The sequence below is a fragment of the Haliaeetus albicilla genome, chromosome 1 (genome assembly GCF_947461875.1).
Source record: "Haliaeetus albicilla chromosome 1, bHalAlb1.1, whole genome shotgun sequence".
Taxonomy (NCBI): Eukaryota; Metazoa; Chordata; class Aves; order Accipitriformes; family Accipitridae; genus Haliaeetus; species Haliaeetus albicilla.
This window is the reverse complement of record NC_091483.1, coordinates 64,589,175-64,609,227: the sequence shown is the minus strand read 5'-3', so window position 1 is coordinate 64,609,227 and position 20,053 is coordinate 64,589,175. Positions and strand designations below refer to the sequence as shown.

At 41.8% G+C, this 20,053-nt stretch overlaps 1 protein-coding gene across 3 annotated transcripts in view; it reads left to right on the top strand.

Moving 5' to 3' along the window:
• Positions 1–7,103: 7,103 nt before the first annotated feature.
• The window catches only part of STIM2 (stromal interaction molecule 2), a 77,914-nt gene continuing 64,964 nt past the window's right edge, over positions 7,104–20,053 (top strand). For 2 of the 3 annotated variants that reach the window (XM_069792256.1, XM_069792247.1), the window contains exon 1: positions 7,104–7,539. In XM_069792256.1, the coding sequence (XP_069648357.1) occupies positions 7,332–7,539 (208 nt within the window). In that variant the 5' untranslated portion in view covers positions 7,104–7,331. The remainder of the gene's footprint in view (positions 7,540–20,053) is intronic. The other variant, XM_069792237.1, reaches the window with a different exon arrangement.

Below are 20,053 nucleotides of genomic sequence, written 5' to 3'. Positions count from 1 at the left end.
CTAGCTGACTCTGCCTCTGCAGAATGATCTTATTTATTAGGTGCTGTGTTGCTCATGGTACCTGGCAGTACATGCCACGGATCTAGAGAGCTCCTGTTTACAGGATGTGCAACTTGCCTGCAGAAATTCCAGGAAACAGTCTGCTTGCTGTGACCTCAGACCAGCCATTTCAATCTATGACAAACCATCTGACAATAGAATTGTATTTACATAATACACATGTTCACTAGGCTTTTTACTACCTGTTAGTCACAGATCATGAGAATATAATCTCCCACTCACTCAGGCTCTGGCCTTTGATTGAGTGATTTCTTGTTCCACTTTTCAATCAACAGCTGCTAAAACTACCAGAACCACACTTGAAGTAAAAGCTCTGGTCACTTCCTTCTCGCTTCTTCATAAGGTCATAAATATTCTTTGTTCTTATCTCAAATATTTACTTAAAGGGGCAAATTATTTCCATTATAAATAACTAATCCAACAGCATTTTTCTGACCCTGCTTATTCAGGTAAAGAGCAGCTTTATACATTATGAGCTAACAGGGCTTTAGCTCCTTATTTAGACAGAAAAATATTCTGAAAGTTACTACTTAACACTATTTTTAATGCAACAATTACTTTACAGCCACTGAGAAGATTACAACTGATCCCGCAGAACACCTCTACCAGCACAAATAGGCAGACTCCATCCTGACAGTTCCTGTTACAAGTGAGTAGGAACTTTTTTCTCCTAGTGAAAACATACTCAAGCACGCCCCAGGAGGCGGTCATCAATACTTGCTGTGATCATGAGTATGTGCTAAATTATTATGTCCAAATGATCCAAATGATTTTTTTTGTGATGTTTATTCTATTTTTTTTTCACACAGTTGGTCAGCATGCTTGTTATAAGATAAAAGCTAGCCAGGTACAGTAATGACTCTCATTACCTCCTGACTGTAATTTTTTCCTTGTTTCCTGTATAGCAGGAAGGGAGGGAATAAGCAGACACAAAGCACTGCCTGTCTCTGCTCTAGGTAAGGGCAGATTTAGAGATTTAGTGAGATTCAGAGAAGGTGAAAGAAAGATTATGTACATACTAGGATTTTTTTTTTTTTCATATGGCAGTGAAATTCTGTACTCCCTTCCCTCTGAGATACTCTTTTTCAGTGAGTCATCCTTATAGCTATCACTTCTGTGTTGAAATGGGTTGAATTCTCACATTGCTTGAAAACTGAAAAAGAAAGATGGCAAGCAAATTATTTTTAGTGTATGGATTGGTTGTGTAATATCACAGTTCATTAAACATCAGGAATGGTTACATTGATCATTTATAGACAGTTTGAACTACAGATGAACCAATTACTACTTTACTGGGGATGCAAAATTGCCACAATCAAAGCCTTCTTAGAATTTAATGTCTAGACTTTTACAGTCTGGCAATCAATTTTGGCAAAAAAAAGTTATAGTAAGGTATGCTCTGAGTAGATCAGATGAGGAGAGGGACTCAGTCACATCATGATCTCCAAGACTGTCCCTTGGCAGTTTTTAACATACTTCTGGTCACTTTAATCTGTAATGTATTAATTTCCACAGCTGTTTTTGTGTTACTCTCAAAGGTCCTTTAGCTGTCAAAACATATAACAACGTATTGCTTTGTTGTAGTCTAACTGATGTGCCAAATAATATTCAGTCAGATATCAAGAATCCTGCCCCTCCATCACCAGTAAGATTATGTCCTGGCAAGCTGTTTGGCTCCTACTACTGATTCCAGAAATCAAAGTGCTGCCTGAAATATTTTATTCGCTCATTCTGCCATTGTTGTCCTTCAGATTTGGTATCTCTGGATGTGCCTCCAGATCTTGTGTAAACAAATTGAGTCTATTTTTGAAATAAACAAAATCCAACCACAGTCTACCTAGCCAATATCTTCTAGCTGGAATGGGATCTTTGTTCCCATAAAGAATTCAAAAAATTGAAAAAAGCATAAGCAAAGCTTCCATTCGAATAGGAGACTCAGCTGCAATGAATATTTGCTGAACATTCTGTATTTTTCAAGGATTTTTTTATATTTGTACTTTACTCCTTAAGTGTTACAGAAAAAAAATCTTCTGCAATACTAGTGACAATACTGACTGAAAAAAATATCTAAAATTAGGAGACATAATCAAAAAGTTCATTGCAGATCTACAGCGCTAGTTTGCAGCTAATGACTGCTCGTTCTCACCGATTGAAAGAAATTTTGTCACTTTAGCATCATTTTAGCCTATTGCCAGGCAATTTGCTCATTTCAAAGATACCTAGACTCTTGGTCATCGATAAGAAGACCCTAAGGGCTAGTACTCTCATCAGATAAGGAAAATGTTTAATTCACTTCCATTCTCTCAGTTCCAATTTCATTACTGGGCTGAGATAACATCTATGGCCCATAGTTTCTTAGTCCATTAAGGGCTGGGAATACAGGACAGCTTAAAATACTTAGTGTAGTTCCCTCTTGAGCTAATGACTTTCCCTCCTCAAAACATAAACTTCAGTAACTCAGAAATAACTGAGAAAGGGTTTGTATATTGATCCTCTCATCCTGGTGAATATAAAGGCTATAAAATTCCACCTTCATTCGATATTTTATCAGCATGTGAAATCAGAGAACTGGAAGGTCACAATTAGTACATTTTTTTATAATTTGGGTGCAGATATGAGTAACTTCCCTAATTAAGAGAAGACATTTGAGTTTTACTCTCAAACCTGTTAAAAATTATTGTTTCTTTTCACAGCATTTGTAGAATTAAATGCTTTTTGGACAATTTACCAATAATCTGGTCATCGCTTATTTGAATTTACATTAACTTACTGTCAGTTTGTATTTGCATTGTTTTTTATTAAAGAAATAAATCTGATTCTATTAATTTCTACCTGAGCTTTTGCTTATTATTTCTAAGTCTTCTTTTCTGTAATGTGACATCCCAGCACTTTTTTCAGCATGTGCTTAGTTTCTGCTTTGCCCACCAGGTTTCTTTCTTATCTGTTATTATCAGTGTGTTTCTTTACATGGTTAATATTTTTCCTCTTGAGTCCTCACATCTACCCAGGGCATTCCCAGCTTGTAGTTTGAAGAGACTGTAAATAGCACCAAATAGCAGTAACAGTATTTTTTTTCCCCTTTATTCTACTGTTCAAACCTGCTTCTAGGGTTTTTTAGGACTGGCTGAATGTGTGTATTGGAAAGAACTGTGGGCATTAAATAACTCTGAAGATTATCTTCTCTCCCCTTTTCTGTTTAGAAAAATCAATGTGCACAGCAAGACTAGGCGGATGACAAAATTGCTGACAGAAATGGCAATTCAAAGCAGTAAAATATACACTATTAAAAAAAATTAGCCTTCTGTTCTGAAGATCAATGGAAGGATGGAGGACAGGACTCAGAAAACCATCTCAGGTTATCCATGCAGCAAAGTACACTCAGAAAATTTGATTAAGACTGACTGTACGAGTCCATCAATACAGCGCAGGACTCATGACTGAAAGTAATGTAAATGGCTGAACTCTAGGCATTGAAACCAGTTTGCTCTCTGCAAAAAGATAAACATTGGAGCTTGTGGGCAATACTGTTGCAACACTATCAACAAGGTAGCACACACCAGCGCCAGACCTTCTGAGGGGAAAGTGGTTTTTTTTTAAAACAGAAATTGAAATGAAACACCTTTAACTATGGCTGACACCCTCAGGGTGTTGTCTTGCTCAGGAGCACCAGGATGTGCGTGTCCATCAAGCCTGTGCGGCCATGGGGTATCGAGGCAGTGGTGATCAGGCTGCCCACCCAGCACTGCGATGCCCGTGTCCAGACGTTAAGTCCAGCATCCATTGCAATTATAGGGGGGCAAAGTGATGCCAGCTGTGAAGTCCTCCTCAGGTCTCTTAGGTTCTTCTTAGGCTGGTAACCATGCACAGATTTTGGATATGCCTCTTTGTAGCCTTGAGCAGCTGATAGTGATCAGCATCTCCATCCTGTCCCACCTCTGTGAGTCATCAGGGTTTCTTCATTGCTCTTTTTCTCCAGATCTGGCTGTCTTGTGAAACTGCACACAGATGTGCTGGGGTCTTGGTGACCTGCTAATATGGGTGCCATTAGCATAGTCCATGCTGAGAGCCCTTTTGCTGCTGTGTTCTCCATCCAGTGCCCCCATGCCCAGACATTACCATTCATTCTCCATTCACACCAATTCTAGCCTTTCTGTTACAGCTGTCTATACCCAGAGGTAGCGAAAACAATCGAAATCATTTTAATTACAAGCATACTAACCCTAAGAACCACAGGCTCTGCTGCTGAATGGTGTAGGTGACCTAGTGATGAAGGACCAGGAAAAGTCTGAGATACTCGCAGCCCTCTTTCCCTTGTTCTTTACTAGCAAGGTCAGCCCTCAGGCCTCACAGATCTCTATGCCTAGTGGCAAAGTTTGGAGGAGACTATTACGAACTGTAGAGGAAGGCTGAATTAGGGCCACTTTAGCAAATTAGATGTTTACAATTCCTTAGGGCTGGATAGGAGGTGCTTGTAAAGGTGTTGAGAAAGCTGGCTAATGCCACGGTGCTGCTTCCTGTCACCTTTGAAAGGCTGTGGCAATCAGGTGGGATTTCCAGTTACTGGGAAAAAGCGAATGTCACATCTATCATCAAAGCAAGGTGCAGGAAACTACAGGACAGTCATCCTTACCCAGCCTCTCTCTCAGAGAAGATCATGAAGCAAATGTTTCTGTAAGCCGTTTCCAGGATGATGAAGGTCAAGAAGTTGATTCAGAAAAACCAGCACAGTTCTACCAGCACCATTGCCTTCTATGATGAGATGATTGGCTCTATGGATGAGGTGGTAAGAGCAGAACACACTGATTTGAGCAAGGCTTTTGCCACAGTATCCATAGCATTTTTTTCATCTGGTAGGGACTGGGTAAGTGGACAAGATGGATGGAAAAGACTCTGAAGCACTCTATCCAAAAAGTAGTGGTCAACAGTCCAAAACAAAACTGGCATATATTTGTGAGTGGTGTTCCTCAGAGCTGAGTAGGGGGGTTAGACTAGATGAACTCGACAGGTCATAATTTTTTCTATGATTCTGTGATCAAGCCTTGCAGGGCACTCAGCAATATTTGGGTCCTCATATTGAAACCACAAGTCATATTAGGTTTCTGTGGATTAATGGGTTAGGCTGCAGCCCAGGGTAGGTACCTTCCTTGATTCTGAGCTTATGCAGCTGAGTCTGCATGATGTGAAGAAGTGGCAGTGCATCACGAGGTGTTTCCATTTAATACGCTTCTCACCGTGAGATCTTCTCCTAAGGTGCCCTGACCAGCAGCCCTGACCTCCCCTCAACTCCAGAACACAAGCATTGCTTGAAAACAATCCAGTCCATGCTTCCTGATTTGGGGACTTGTAATTGAAAGCAAGTGGTGAAAATGAACAGACTTTGCAAGAGGATTTTCAACAAGGATCATTTTCTACTTCAGGCCCGCAGCACTTTCATTGAAGTGTTCTCTGTTAGTGTCCCCACCTCACAGCTATTCTGATGCATGGCATTTCTCTACAGGACACATGCAGTCCATATCCTTTGACCCCAGGGGCTCTCAGTTAAATTAGTTCACACTCATCCAGGGAACTTGCCTCTTTCATGTACCCTTTATGAATACCTCTCTCTTTGTATTTTAAAATTAACTAATTAATTAAATTAACAGCTGGTTTCTTTATTTCCATCTGGGGAATTTACTCTGCTCCAGTTCCCCTCCCTAAAGTTAAACACCACCAAACAAGCTTTCGTAAGAGGCAGGCATTTCATTGTTCTCTTTGCACAAGATCTGGTCAGATACTGTTGGTCTTGAAAGGCTGTTGTATTCAGCAGCAGAAATGATAAGGCTACGCACAGACTTCACAATTCAAACAGAATTCATTAGGTTTAGACACATTTTCCAAATCTTCATATGCTCTACGACTACGTTAATTTTTTTTTTTTTGTCATAAAACTATGTTTCAGCTGGGATGGAGTATCACGTTAACTATATTGCTAGAGAAATTATTTCCTGCTGCATTTAATAGTACTATAACAATTTCACAGTTAGCTTTCTGGATTCTGCCGACCTGCCAAAACAGCTTGTACCTTTCCATTTTATGCTCCTACCTCCTGCAGGGTCTGCAAAGCAGGCAAAGGCTTTTCTGAGGACCTGTTCAAAACACTTTCCTCCTGTTATTTCTTGGGTGGTTGCAACAGTTAATAGTGAATGTAATGTTTATATAGCTTTTACCATCCACACTGCATTGTTTTGTCATGTATTGTGTATATCTGAGGTATCAGACTGAATTCAGCCTTTAAAGGTTGCGTTATTGTCATAAAATGGCTCAAACCAGAATGGTTGAAAATCCCACAGGTTCGGACAGGACAAAGCACAAAATAGATTTTATTCCCATTCAGTGGCTTGATGGAAACACCTTAAGCCAAAGTATTATTTTGTTTTTGGAACTTTTGCCAAGGTCTTAAGCACAACGAAATCAGGCTTTAATCTCTGTGGGGGCTTAGTTTTCCTGATTTCGGTTGTATGGGGCCAGAGGTAAACCACCGTTCGTTTTTTCTTCTGTTTTGAAAGGGCTGAAGTACAGGCCGAGCTGAAACTTCTTTCGTACATTCCTTCCCTTTAGAAAGCTCTCCTCAGGTGGCTGCATTCGTTGCAGCCTCGGTGTGATAAGGACACGTTTCGCAAACTCCGAGCTCTCATTTCCGCGCCCCTCCCGCCGCTAAAACCTCTTGGTTTAAGATGCCGTGCCTCTCCTGAGCCCGGCTGAGGAACGGGTCCCGCTCCGAGGGCGGTCACCCGCCCGCCGCTCGGCCCCGCCGGCACACCTCTGCTGCCCGCCCGCCGCCGCCGCCGCCGCGGGGGGACCAAACCTGGGCAGGACCCCCGGGCAGGGCCGGCAGGGGGCCGGCCGAGGCACCCCAGCGCGCCGGGGAGGAGGGAGCGCTCGCTCGGCCCCGACCGGCCGGCAAGTTTCCGGCGGAGCAAGGCGTGACCACCCGCTGGCTTTCCGCGCGCCGCGGCCGTACCACCGGGCCCGCCTCCCCCCGCCGGCCCGCCTCCCGCCCCCTCCCCGGTGACGTCACCGGCGCGGTGACGTGTCGCCCGGGCGGCTCGGCGGCGGCGGCCGCCGGAAGCGGCGGGAGGCAGCGTGGGGCCGGCGCTGAAGCGGGTTCGTGCCGCCGGAGCGGGCAGCGGCGCAGCTCCAGCCCCTTCCTTCCTGCCTGCCTGCCCGCCCGCCCGCCCTCCTTCCTTTCCCTTCCCTTCGCTTCGCTTCGCTTCGCTGCAGCGGCGGTACCGATGAGCGGGCTCCGAGCGCCCGGCCGGCGGCCGGCGGCCACCCCGGTGCCGACCTGCCTGCTTCTGCTGGGGCTGCTCCTGTCCGCTCCCGCCGCCGCCGCCGCCGGCGGGGGATGCGAGCTGGAGGCTGCGGACGCTGGCGGTGGCCGGCGGGGAGGACGGGGAGGCGCCACCGCCTCTGCGGCGGAGACGGCGGCGGTTGTGACAGGTAACGGCTCCCGCGCGTGCCGCCGGCGGGGCGGGGCGGGGGGCGCGGGCGGGCGGACGGACGCCTGCCTTCCTGCCGGGGCCCTGCCGCGCCCGGCGGGCTCCGCGGGGCTCCGGGGCGCCTCTGAGCCGCCTCTCCGGCCGCGGGGCCAGCCACGATGCGGCTCTGCAGAGGGCGCCGGTCCGGTCCGCAGGGGGTCCGGCTGCGGCGGCGGCACTGCGGTACTGCCCCGGTGGGGGCCGGCCGGCCGCGCTGCCCCTCCCCGGGAAGGCGCCCGCCGCAGGATGCGTGCAGGATCCCGTTGAATGGCGATATTGTTGAGATCCGGAGCCGCCGCTTCCGCGTCGGCTCCCGCGGTGCCGCCCGTGCGGGCGGGTGTCTCGGGCGCCGCCAGCCGCCTGCCGCGGCCCGGCCCCGGCCCTCCGCCGCCCCGGCGCCCGCTGCCGCGCCCGCAGGGCGGGCGGCTTCCAGGCGAGATGCTGGACGGCCGCCCGGCGGGCCCGGGGCTCTGCGGCGGGCCCGGGGCTCTGCGGCGGCCCCCGGGGCAGGAGGGGAGGTGACCCGCCCCAGCGGACTCGCGGGTCCTGCCGTGTCGCGGCACGGCTGGCTGCAACGCCGCCCAGGAGCCCGGCCGGGGCTGTGAAGACAAAGATGTCCCTCCCGAGCTCTCGGCGGGGGTGTTTTAGTTCTCCAGAAAAGTGTGGAAAGCCTTTTTTTGCCTTCGCTTAGTTATTTAAAAAAAAAAAAAAAAAGTGAATGTATTCATACAGCCGTACGTACGGCAGATGGTAATGCCTGCAGTTATAAAGAGCAGTTGCACCGAAACGTTTAAAATCATTTCTTTTCAGCAGGCTCTGAACTGTTTATACACATTCCGGATCTATCTTGTAATGAACAGTAGGAAGCTTTACGGTCTTTAGACTGTTCGCTTAGGAAAATGGGATTTCTATCTCGGGAGATACTCGGAAACATTTAGAAGTTTGTCATGTCTCACAATGTGCTTTTCAAAAAGCTCTCGAGTTGGAGGGACGAGTGGGGAAGGTGGAAGAAAAAAGAAAAAAACCCATACCCCTTCTGAATCAAAGTAGCGTGCGTTTCCTATCAGAGAAGAACTTCTGACGTTCTTTGGAATAGTATTGACATCCTGAGCTAAAATTACTGAACTTCAGTGGATGAAACAGGCATGGGTTTCTTCTCAACGTAGCACTTTAAAAACCATGAATTTTAATTATAGTTAATAAAACTTCAACAGTATTCCTGAAATAACTCTGAGATGGAGATGCAAGGTTATGTGATCTAGCAATCTTGTTTGAGGATACAGCATTTCTGAAATCTAAATTATCCAATCTGTCGGCTTGCTGTATAAACTAAGGAAGTTGGAACATCCGCAGTCTGTGAAGCAGCAGTCGTACCTCCCAAGGGTGTTTTGAAAATGCTGTATTGGAAAAGCTTTTTTTTTTTTTTTTTTCCCCCAGACCATAATTAATCTGGTTGTAGGTGGTATTAAACGGTTCTTGCTATGTGTAGTGCTGATGCTGTCTACGTTTCAGGCTTAATCAATTTTGATGCGTCAGCCCATATGGAAAAAACATTTTTTTTATATGTTTAGGGACTGTAGAAGTATTGAGATGCTTGTCAGCTGTTGTGGTGTGTTCCTTGCCTCCCCCAACCCCCCTGGCAGTGAATCTGGTGAAATATATTTATTTGAGAAATCAAACATTTTATAAGTGGATTTACTGAGTTACATGACAGTTGGGTCTGGAAAATACATATGGTTAAGAGCCATCTTAGAATCAGTTTTAATATTCAGGAGGTTTTCAACATAGTTCCATGTTCATCCACTTGATAAATATGGTGATTCAGTTGATCACGTAAGTTGTTTGCCTGTCTGGTAACTAACCCAAATAGTTTTAAGTTACTCTATGCAAAGCTGGAAGAACTCTTGAAGGTTGGGAGAAAACCAGATGACATGTTCAGGGGGTGATTTTAGTTATATTAACCATCCTGACATGTTCAGGGGGTGATTTTAGTTATATTAACCATCCTTCTTTCCTTAAAAGATAAAACTTGCAGATGTGCCATCGAGTTAGGAGTGATTGCCAACACTTGTCTGGAGAAGAATAAAATAAACCTTTAGTTCAGTTGTTTTGATAGGTTTGAGATGTGCAATCCATAAGATAAAAAGCTGCTAGGTATAACATGCTGTGCTAGGAAAAGGCTATCAGATGCTCAAATAGAGGTGTATGGGCAGTACAGCTGTAGGAAGTAATCCAGGAGTCCTAGTCACAAATTGATCTGAATAAGCAACATTATGCAACTGGCAAAAGCGGGTGTTATCCTTGGATATGTTGATCCAGTTTAAATTAAAGATGACTTTTTTTGATTGCACTTTTGCATCTAGTCTTGAGTATTAAACAATCCAAAACGTACAGAAGAAAGTAGCAATGTGGATTGAGAGGCTCAGAACCTATGACGGATGCAAAAAAAATACTAATGTATTGCTTTATTTTGGGGGGTGGAAAAGGCTGTGGGAGGGGTGTGTATGTAAGAAATAGTTCACAGGAGGATATAGTTGTTTTGTTTTTTTTTCTAAATTTCTTCCATTTTCTCTGTGGTTAAGATATAGGTTAAGAGGAAGTAAACTGGAGTGTGCAAGATTTGGGTTAATTATAGGCTGGAAAATTTTTACCTATAACAGTCAAATAACATCGTTCAAAAAATTCCCATCATTGGAGGTTTTTATTGGGTTAGAGAAGAGGCTGGCAGAGATAATCTAGGCACTTGACAGAAAAGAGATGTATGACGAATTTTAGGACTGGGAAAGAGCCTAAGATTCTACTCCTGCCATATTTCTTCAGGTATTCAGGGATTTACTTAATTGTTTATATGAATTATCATTGCTGTTGTCTTCCTGTGTATCTGTACCTTTTTAATGGTAACATAAATGATAGCTGTATATGTAACATCTGATACTGTGCTGAAGGTATTTATTCAGAGTTATGAAAATCAGATGAACAAAACTGTTTCCACTGGATGGAACACCATGAGGCTGTTTTCTATTCATTCTGGCTCTGCTTGTTCACTACTTAATTTGGTAGAAAGTTTTAAGGAACCTTCTGTTCTGAGCCTGAAGATAACACTGGGTTTTCACATTCAGTTTATTGATTGACTTTTAATTAAGTTGCTTTGTAATTCTGGATAATTGTGGATTCTTTTCTTGTTTAAAAGTCTAAATTTAATCCATGGTCATGGATTAATTTGGCTGCCTTCCAGGTGAGACGGAGAACCTGGACCTGTATTTGGCTAATAAATTTCTCTCAAATAATGGCTTATAATACTGAGCTAGACCATTTTTAACTACAGCACTACATTGTATTTACTGAAGAAACAATGGGCAACATAACGTAACCTTTTCCTGAAGGTCATTCAAAGATTTTTTTTTCTTTTAATTGAGTTTTCATTCTGGAACTTATCCATCATCTTAACACTCTAAGCTCTTCAAATTAATCAGACTTTGGCATTTGAGAAGCAAGGGTCTCTAGAAAACGTGGTTTTAGCTGCAACTTCGATTGGTTTCTAAGCCGTTCTAATGTGGGTGGCTGTTGAAGGGTGACTTGCTTTGGAGCTGGCCCCAGCTGGCCATGCAAGCAATATTGTTAGCACAAGAGAGCTAGTAGGAGTCGGCATGCTCATCCCAGTACTCACAAGGAGGGAGAGAGGGGAGGAACAGGAGAGTTCCTGTTCCCTTTCTATTTTGTACCCTGCTTGCCCGCAGCGTTGTGATGAGCACTGTCTGTTGCTTTCGCTTGCAGGAATGTGAAAAGAAACGCAGGCAACAGAAGAACCGATGGATTTCTTACCAGACTCTCTCCTGATATGCTTTAAGCACTAGCACCAGTGCAAAGAAGAGGGAGGATGGGACCGTGCAGGTGGAGTCAGCACTGGGGAAGAAGGGTGGTCTGCCTCATGTGACGGTAGTGAGTGGTGGTCTGAGTGCAGCTGTCTGTAGAATTGCATCACTAAGGTGACTGTCAAACTGTGTTAGTGACCTTTTTGGGCTTCAATCCATTTGAAAGTTGGTGGTTGTGTGTGAGACTTCACATGTGGTGGACAAATACAAAGAGTGCAGGGATTTTGGTCATGGTAGCAAAATGATTTTTGCGTGATTATTTTGGCATGCACAGGTCTTAAAAGGGTGTGAGCTAGGAGACTTCTGTCACTTCCCTAGCAAACTGCTTTTTAAGGCTAGTAGATTTCTCTAGTGGTGAAAACAGCATTATAGGTTTTTCTTTTATTCTGTTACTTCTATTAGTCTCTAGTTAAGCTCTTCATGATCTGGTCTTACCATTTCTCTTGGGAGGACAGAAATTTCAAGTCCCTTCTGCACTAGAGGATGTCAGCTTCAAGCTGTCATTTACTTTCTGATAGCATTTCAATGCAGTCGTCTGTCCCTGAAATCCAATTAGTTTCTGCTCTGTTCCCAGTTGCATTAGGTTTTTAATTTCTTAGCATATTCTTTATTTTTAGTGATAAAGAATAGGAGAAACCCAGCAATAGGAGAAATCCAGCAAAGAAACCTTGTGCAACATGGTTTCTGGGTTTTCATAGCTCAATCAACAGTTAGTGAGTTGTCATAACTACTAGATATTCTAACTAAAAAAGCTGTAGTTGGCTGAATTTGTAGAGGTTTTTGAAACAAATATTAAAACCCAATCAACCAGGAAAAATCTTGGCCTTCAGGTAGCTGAGTGGCATTGGAATCCCACTTGGAGATAAGATCCCAAGCACTTGTAACTTCCTTTGCCCATAGCCGAGTATATTTGCCTGACAGCCTTCCAGTGTTTTCATTGTAACTCTTCAGTGCTTCTCCTGGCGGGTTTCTGCACTTTGTGGTATCCTGTGAGCTTTTTTTCCTTGACCATCAGCTTCACCTCTTCTGAAGATTTCCTGGTCTCAGTGTTGGGAATTAGCCAGGTTATTTAGCTGGTATTTTCCTTTTCCTGTCTTACAGTAGTAGTCTGTAGCAGACCCTTTCGTAAAACCCCTCAGTGTCCCTCCCTGAAATTTTTTTACTTGGCGTCATCCCTCCATCAGCAGGTTTTTGTGTTGCCCTTTCAGCTGTAAGCTTTCTGAAGTCAGCTCTGCTTTTCTGGGGACCTCCTACCAGATTCTGGCTAGCTGCTCCTACGCAGCTTGGGCATGACTCATTTTCTTCTACCTAACCTCAGTGATACTGATCTGTTATAACTAGGTTGAGCTGTGATGTATTTGTTGAAGGAGGACTGGACCCAATGACTGAAGCAGCTGGTCTTGATAAGATTTCCCATGATGATACTATCACTATGAAAAACACCTAAAAATGTAGTTTCCTTTTTCTGAAGTTTGTATGAAGTAAGCAATTTGATGCCCTTTTAATTGATTTTTAGCTTGTGTGCTGTAACTTGTATGTCCTTTTTGTATTTAATATCTGTTCTCAATCAGCATCGAGGGAGAGCAACATACTGCAAGGAGCTGTGATATTGTGGGAAAGCTAGGAAAATTACTACTTTTTTTTTTTTGTTTGTAATTTTTAATGCTTTCTCAAAAACTCCTCGGAAGTCAAAAGTGTATTATTTTACATAAGAATTCACTCTAATTTACTGCAGAAATCCTGATGTTTGAGGAGACTTCATTGGGATTAGCCTGTTACATCCTATCTGTGAAACTGGCTTTTTAAGATACAGGAACTTGAGATGTTTAACTTGACCACATATGGTATGTGTTAAGAGTAAATAACCACTATGCATGTTGTCCTAAAATAAGCACATACGCATTTTACAAACCAAGGTGAGTTTCAAGTTATTACATGAGTTAAATGTTATTCTGCCTTTGGATACTACTAAGTCTCCTGTTACTATGGAAACCACCTTTGCATATCTAAAAGGGGGAGGGGGTGAATAAAATGATATTGTGTTCTTAAAATTTAGAATCAGCATAAACAGAATGTGATGATTGTCTGGGTACTATAAAATTTGCATTTGTTTCCTTGCTTTCTGTGAGCATTTCAAACTTAACCAAAGAGAGTTTATTACTATATTTCATGTGTTGGGTTTTTTTTTTATCCCCCTTTTTTTCCTTCTTCTGGACCTTGAATTTTTCAGAGACCTGTTAGAGGAATCTTTAAATCTGTATAATGAAAAGTACTCCAGAATTTTAAGTAAAATCTGTCTTGAAAATTGAAGATAATGTGCTTGTCAGAACAGTTAAGAATTTGAGTTAACAGCACTCATTATAACAGAGCTGTTGACTCAATTGAGTCAACAGAATTTGAATTAACATTTAAGAACGACTCACCTTTTAAATCTTATTCCTGTGGTTTCTAGCAAAGATTTTTAGGAATATCAGGAGAAAATTTCCTCTTTATGCAGATAGTGTTATACTACTGCAGGTAAATCTTGCTTCTCCCGTGATTCCTGGATGCAGAGGTGAGAGGGAACCCATTACTGACTACTGCAGCTTGTATAACAAACCACTAGCAGCACTGAAGAAACTAGTGTAAATTGGAATGGTTGTTGAGGCTACTTGGATTGTGTGAAGCTTTAACTTTTGCAGTAGCTCAGAATTTATAGGAATGCAAAGATAGCTTTCATCCTTTTACTCTAGGCGATGCTTTCTGTTTCCTACCTTTTCTTCTGCATCATGAAGCATTTTAAAACTGTCAGCAGCCCAGCCCTCTGGTACTTTCTCCAGTTAAAATTTTAATACCTGATTTTTATTTTTTTGGTGTACTTTGTTTCTGTGGTTATTGTTCATTTGTAAGAAATTGCGCTCAGCTTCTAAAACTGAGGTGAGCAATACACAGTGGTTTATCTGAACCTGTTTAAAGCTGTGTTTAAAAGCAAGCAAATCTTGTGGTACAGTATTAAACAAATTTTTGCTGAATAAAAATTTGGTGAAGACATTTTGGATTTCTAAGCTCTGTATAGTTTCTCCTTAAAACGGGAAGCTTTCCATACATGAAGGTGTGGTATGAATACTCTTTCTCGCTTTGTGGTTTAGAATAAATGAATGGCTTAGTTGTATGTAATTATTTTTCTCAGTTCCATCAGGTGACTGTGTGAACTAAATTAGTTAAAATCAAGAGTTCTCTGCAAGTTATGTTATTTAGAAAGGAAATTTTCATGCAAAAATTATTTTATTCTTAATAGTAAATATCTCCTCTAGGCTCCCATCGAGATTGGTCATCAATAACTCCTGAATGTTTCTTGTTTGTTTTTTTTCTCTATGTGTAGCATTTGATGAATGAGTGGATGGCTCAATAAGTGATTATTTTTTTTTTATATTTACGCTGTTTACATGTAGAAATATGTTCAGTGAGCATTGCTAGGAAATTGTGAACATAACTTTTGTCAATCTGCTGAATCTTTTTTTTTTTGTTGTTGTTCCAACCACAGGATTTTACTTGAAATTCATTCCTCCCACCTGCAGTAAGCAAGTGAATTTTCTGTTTGTATGCCTAGATCTAAAGCAAGTAAAAAGAATAAGTCTTAATGTTGTTTCTCTAGTTATAGTCTGGAAATGACAAGCTTGATTAGTTTTCCTCTATTTGAAATGCTACCCAGTATTTTTATTTGAAGAACAACAAGCAAGAAATATTATACCGTTAACAAATAAACAAAACCACCCAAACCATGTGGTCAGTGATGATGTTGAAACAAATGTGAAAGTTAATTATTCTGCGTAGGAGACTTCCTTCTACTGTAGATTTAATTCTAGATTGCTATATATAGAAGGTTGAAAGGTAACTTCTTGCTGTAACATTGTATGCCTATATGAAAAATACTGTTGGCTTAACTTGTTTTCATTGCCTAAAGACATAAAAATTATTTTGAAGTGAAAATGAAGTTACTTTTTTTTAGTGCTAAGTATTGTTTACTGTTTTGCTAAATAAGAAAATTAGACTATATAATATCATATAGCTCCAATACTTATATCATGATGTGGCAGGAAGGAAAAATATATTTATATCCTTTCCTACTTGCGATTTTTAGTTGCAAATGATAGGTATCAAGACAGCTCTGTCTTCCCCAGGGTATGTTTTTAATTTTGCTTTGAAAGGCTTAACTTTGCCAGTACTTTTTTGGAGCATGGCTGCCTCAATCTCTTCTCTCCTACCTGGTTCACGTTCCCTGAATATATCTACTGAAACACTGCTGTAAGAGCTGTAGAGGGTATTGTAGTTACTTTGGAAACAGCGCAGTAATATGTCGGTCTAAAGTGCAGATAAGAGACAATGAAATGAATTCCATTGACTTCAGTGTATGAACCTGTATTACATATTCACTGGGATTTCAAAGAATCATGTCATAGAACGGTTTGGGTTGGAACGGACCTTAAAAGACCATCCGGTTCCAATTCCCCTGCCACGGGCAGGGACACCTTCCACCAGACCAGGTTGCTCAAAGCCCCATCCAACCTGGCCTTGAACACTGCCAGGGATGGAGCATCCACAGCCTCTCTGGGTGACCTGTTCCAGTGCCTCACCACCCTCACAGTGAAGAACTTCTTCCTTACATCTAACCTAAATCTACCCTCTTTCAGTTTAAAGCCATTACCCCTTGTCCTATCACTACATGCCCTTGTAAAAAGTCCCTCCCCAGCTTTCCTGCAGGCCCCCTTTAGGTACTGGAAGGCTGCTGTAAGGTCTCCCCAGAGCCCTCTCTTCTCCAGGCTGAACAACCCCAACTCTCTCAGCCTGTCTTCATAGGGGAGGTGCTCCAGCCCTCTGATCATCTTCGTGGCCCTCCTCTGGACTCGCTCTAACAGCTCCATGACCCATTTCATTCTAAGACTGCATGTTAAGTAAATTGGTATTTTGCTTTTGGTCTTATGAAATTGCACTCCTGATAATTGGTCTTATTGTGGTTGTGTTGCAGGCAGCAATACGAGACTTACGAGATCTGCAGCTCTGCAGTCTTTGAAGGATGTTGCTTTGTTATTGATTCAAACTGACCTTGGTGTAGGCTGTTTCTGCAGAAAGGGCTGCTCCTCCTTTGTGCTTGTTGCTTTCTCTCCCTCCCTGCTTATTCTATATGTTCCAGCTGCTGCCTTAACATTATTGTGGCTGGAGATGAGCTAGTTTGGGGAAATTGATTGAGCTGGGAGTTGGTATTAATTTTTTTTCAGCAGTATCAGGTCCTTGCTTCAGTTCAGTGCACAGCTGCACAGTGGCATCTGTGAGAAGATAACAGTATTGGAGGAAGGTAGTATTAACCATTTTAGTAGAAGCCCACGCATGATGCCAAATAAATAGTGATTGAGAAAGGTGGGTAAGTGAGATTTAGCTCCTCACAAAAAGCAGCGTTTTACACAGATGTTACCAACTGTGAAGTTGGAAAATGACATTCAAAATTGGTAAGGAAATACTTCAGCAATCCATAGAATTGTAGAGGGAGACTTCCAGATTAGCAGTACAGCCAAGATTTTAGTAGGGCTTCTTAAGGAGATTAGTTATTGTAGATGATAGTAAATTAGCTTATAGAAAAATCCACGTTTTGGAATGAAACCTTTGTTTTGGGAGTTAATTTGTTTTTTACCAGTTGATTTATTATAAGAGAGTGTTCATGTCAAAACTAAAATTGCTTGCCTGGCATAACTATTTACTTCTATAAAGCAAAACTTATGAAATGTGATTTTATTAATACAGGATAATGAAGACATTTCCCATTCTGATTCAGCCGTAGATGTTTGAAAGAAAAAAAAACATCTACCTGAGCTCTAAATGCATCCAATTGACTACTTTTAAACTTTGTTATAAAGGAATCCAAGTAAAACTGGTTTGTTTCCTGTATTGAGTAAACATCCTTCCTAAGAAACTATGCATCTATGATGTGTTTCTTTTTTGTCACAAAAGCACTCAGACACTTGTTTTATGTTGCCTCATGTCTGTTTATAGTATCCTGTGAACAGTAGTCAAGGCTCTAATTTCTCTTGATGTTGACAAATGGTAAGACTTCCTTATTTCAACAAAATGGAAGGTCTGTACACAACCTTGGCTGTGATCAGGTCCACAGAAATTGCTATTTCCTTACAAAAGAGTGGTAAACAATCACAGGTAAAACATTATCTTAATGGAAGAAAAAGGATGCATCTTCATGGTACTAGATGCTTACAACTGGAGTGTTATACTATTTAGCTTAGAAGTGAGTGGAAGTTTGACGTGTAGTGGGATGATGAAGGGGGACTCAACGTAAATTGCTGTTGCCTGCAGAGATTCCTGATGGTATTTTATGATACTGTGATATGGTGATGAGATGGCAGTGTCAAAGTGCAAAAAAGTGGGTCAGGGAGAGAAAGGAGGAAGGAGGTTATTTTATTCGGTACTTACATACCATGAAGTGTATCCTTGGACTGGATTTAACTGAATAATTGGAGCTCTGATTAGCTGTTATACTTCAGATTTTGGGGGAGTAATAGTGGATTGTTCTTTGGAAAAAGCCTGGTTGTTGGTCAGGAAGAAATTATGGAGAAAGGGAAATAGTATACTAATCGTTGTCACTTGAAAGGATATGTAGAACTAGAAAATGTTTGAATAAAGCTTGCCAGTGCTTTTGTATATGCTTTTTTTTTTTTTATGAAAAGAAAGTAGGACTTCAAGGTTTTAGAAGACGTGCCCTGTGGCTGTAGTTCTTTGGAAGCTAAAGCCAATATGTGTTGGCAACTGTGGTTTAGGCCTTCAGCCTCTCCTCTTCCTCATGCTGAGCTATTTCATTTTAGTTGTTGTGTTCATTTTCTGCTGGAATAATTTGCTGAAATTGGCTAAGGGAAGGAGGGTCGAATGACCCCTGGACTGGAAGCAAGGAAGGCCAAGGAGGTGGAGGACGGGAGGGATGGATGGAGGAGCACTGTGGCAGCCAGGTGGGTTTCAGGTCTTAGGGGGTGATACTGAGGATGTGGTAGACCTCTTAGAAATCATGAGGATTATGAAGGAGGCAACTATAGGAAGACTGGTTGCTATTTTCATGCTATGAGACCTGGGGGCATTCACTGAAAATCAGAAGAAGGTTTAAAAATAGATATATCCCCCTGCTTCCCATTTTCCTGGGGGAAGGGGGAGAGCACACCTGTATGAACCCGTAGAATTAAACTAGAAAACTCATTGCAGTGGACTGTTTTGCAAACTAAAAATGTTTTGTTTTGGGGAAAAATTGTTCTTGATATCACCCTTTGTACCGGACCATCTGCTGCTAACTGGTGCTGTGCAAGGTTGAACTAGATGGACACCTTTGATTCAGTGCGACCAATTCATATGTTTTTGCTAGTCTTCTGTGAAACTGCAAGGTACGGTTGTGGTGTTTGAGACAAGACAGTTTGACATACTTGCTGTTTTCCATTAGCATTTCATTTTTGGTTTTGTGCAAAAGTTTAAAGTGATTGCTAACATAGAAAGAATAAGGGTAAAGTGCTTAAAGGAGAATATCATAATGCTGTAGTAAGCTGCATCATAATTTATGCGGTAAGTTTTTGGAAGTTGTTCCTAAGTGGGGGCTTTCAACTTGAGGACTAGCAAAATATTTGCTGGCACTGACTCACTTTGTAAATTGATTTTATTGAATTGTGTTTCTTCTCTTGATTTGTATTGGTTTGCAGTGTCCTAAATGGTATCCTAAGGCTGAAATTTCTTTCCTGCTGGAAGTTAGTAAAATTACAATGACTTTTCTGTGTTTGGTTTTTTTTTTTTGCCACTTTCAGTTTTCTGTGCCCAAAATGCTGTCAGCAGCAGATTAACATTTTTACAGAAGCCAAAGAACAAGACAGCCATTGTCTTGTTACCCAAATTATTGCTTTTATTCTTTAAATATGAAAGTAGTAGTTGATTATTCATTTGAATAGAATCTTTTTATGTTCTAGCACAAAGGTTTTAATAAGTGCTGCTTTAATTCTGGTCATTTGTTGTTCTGATACTGTATTTTTGGGGTCTATGAAGTGTTTGAGAAGACTTTAGGCAGAGGACTAAGCATACTAACTGAAGATACTGAGTTTTCAGAATACTATAATTGCATTAATGTGCTTAAAGTCTGGATGTAGTGCCTTGTTATCTGTGATGAAAAAAACAGTCTCTGGTCTTTTACCTTCAGATCTGACTGTGGGTGAAGTGGAGATTTTGGGCAGCTGTAGTGTTTTAGGTGGTAGTGTGACAATTTTGAAGATCAGTCAACCCAATTTGCTTTGGAAAATAGGATTTCACTCTGTAGCTCTGACCAGGCCACTTTTACTTGCAGGATGTTGAGGGAAAATAACTTTAAATAACTTTTCAGACTTTGTGGCCTCTTTTCTCTTTTTTAATTTTTTTTTTTTCTCCAAAAGGTTTCAAAGGCTTATTGGAATGAAAATGATTGTTTCACTGCTTCTTGTGCAACTGTGAATACTTTAAGTGAAACTCTCTGGTCTTGCCATGGGCTCTGCTCTGAAAACTGACTGCAGAAATGTTTCATGAATGTGTCTAGTTCAGTTTGCCTTTTTCAATTATTTTTGT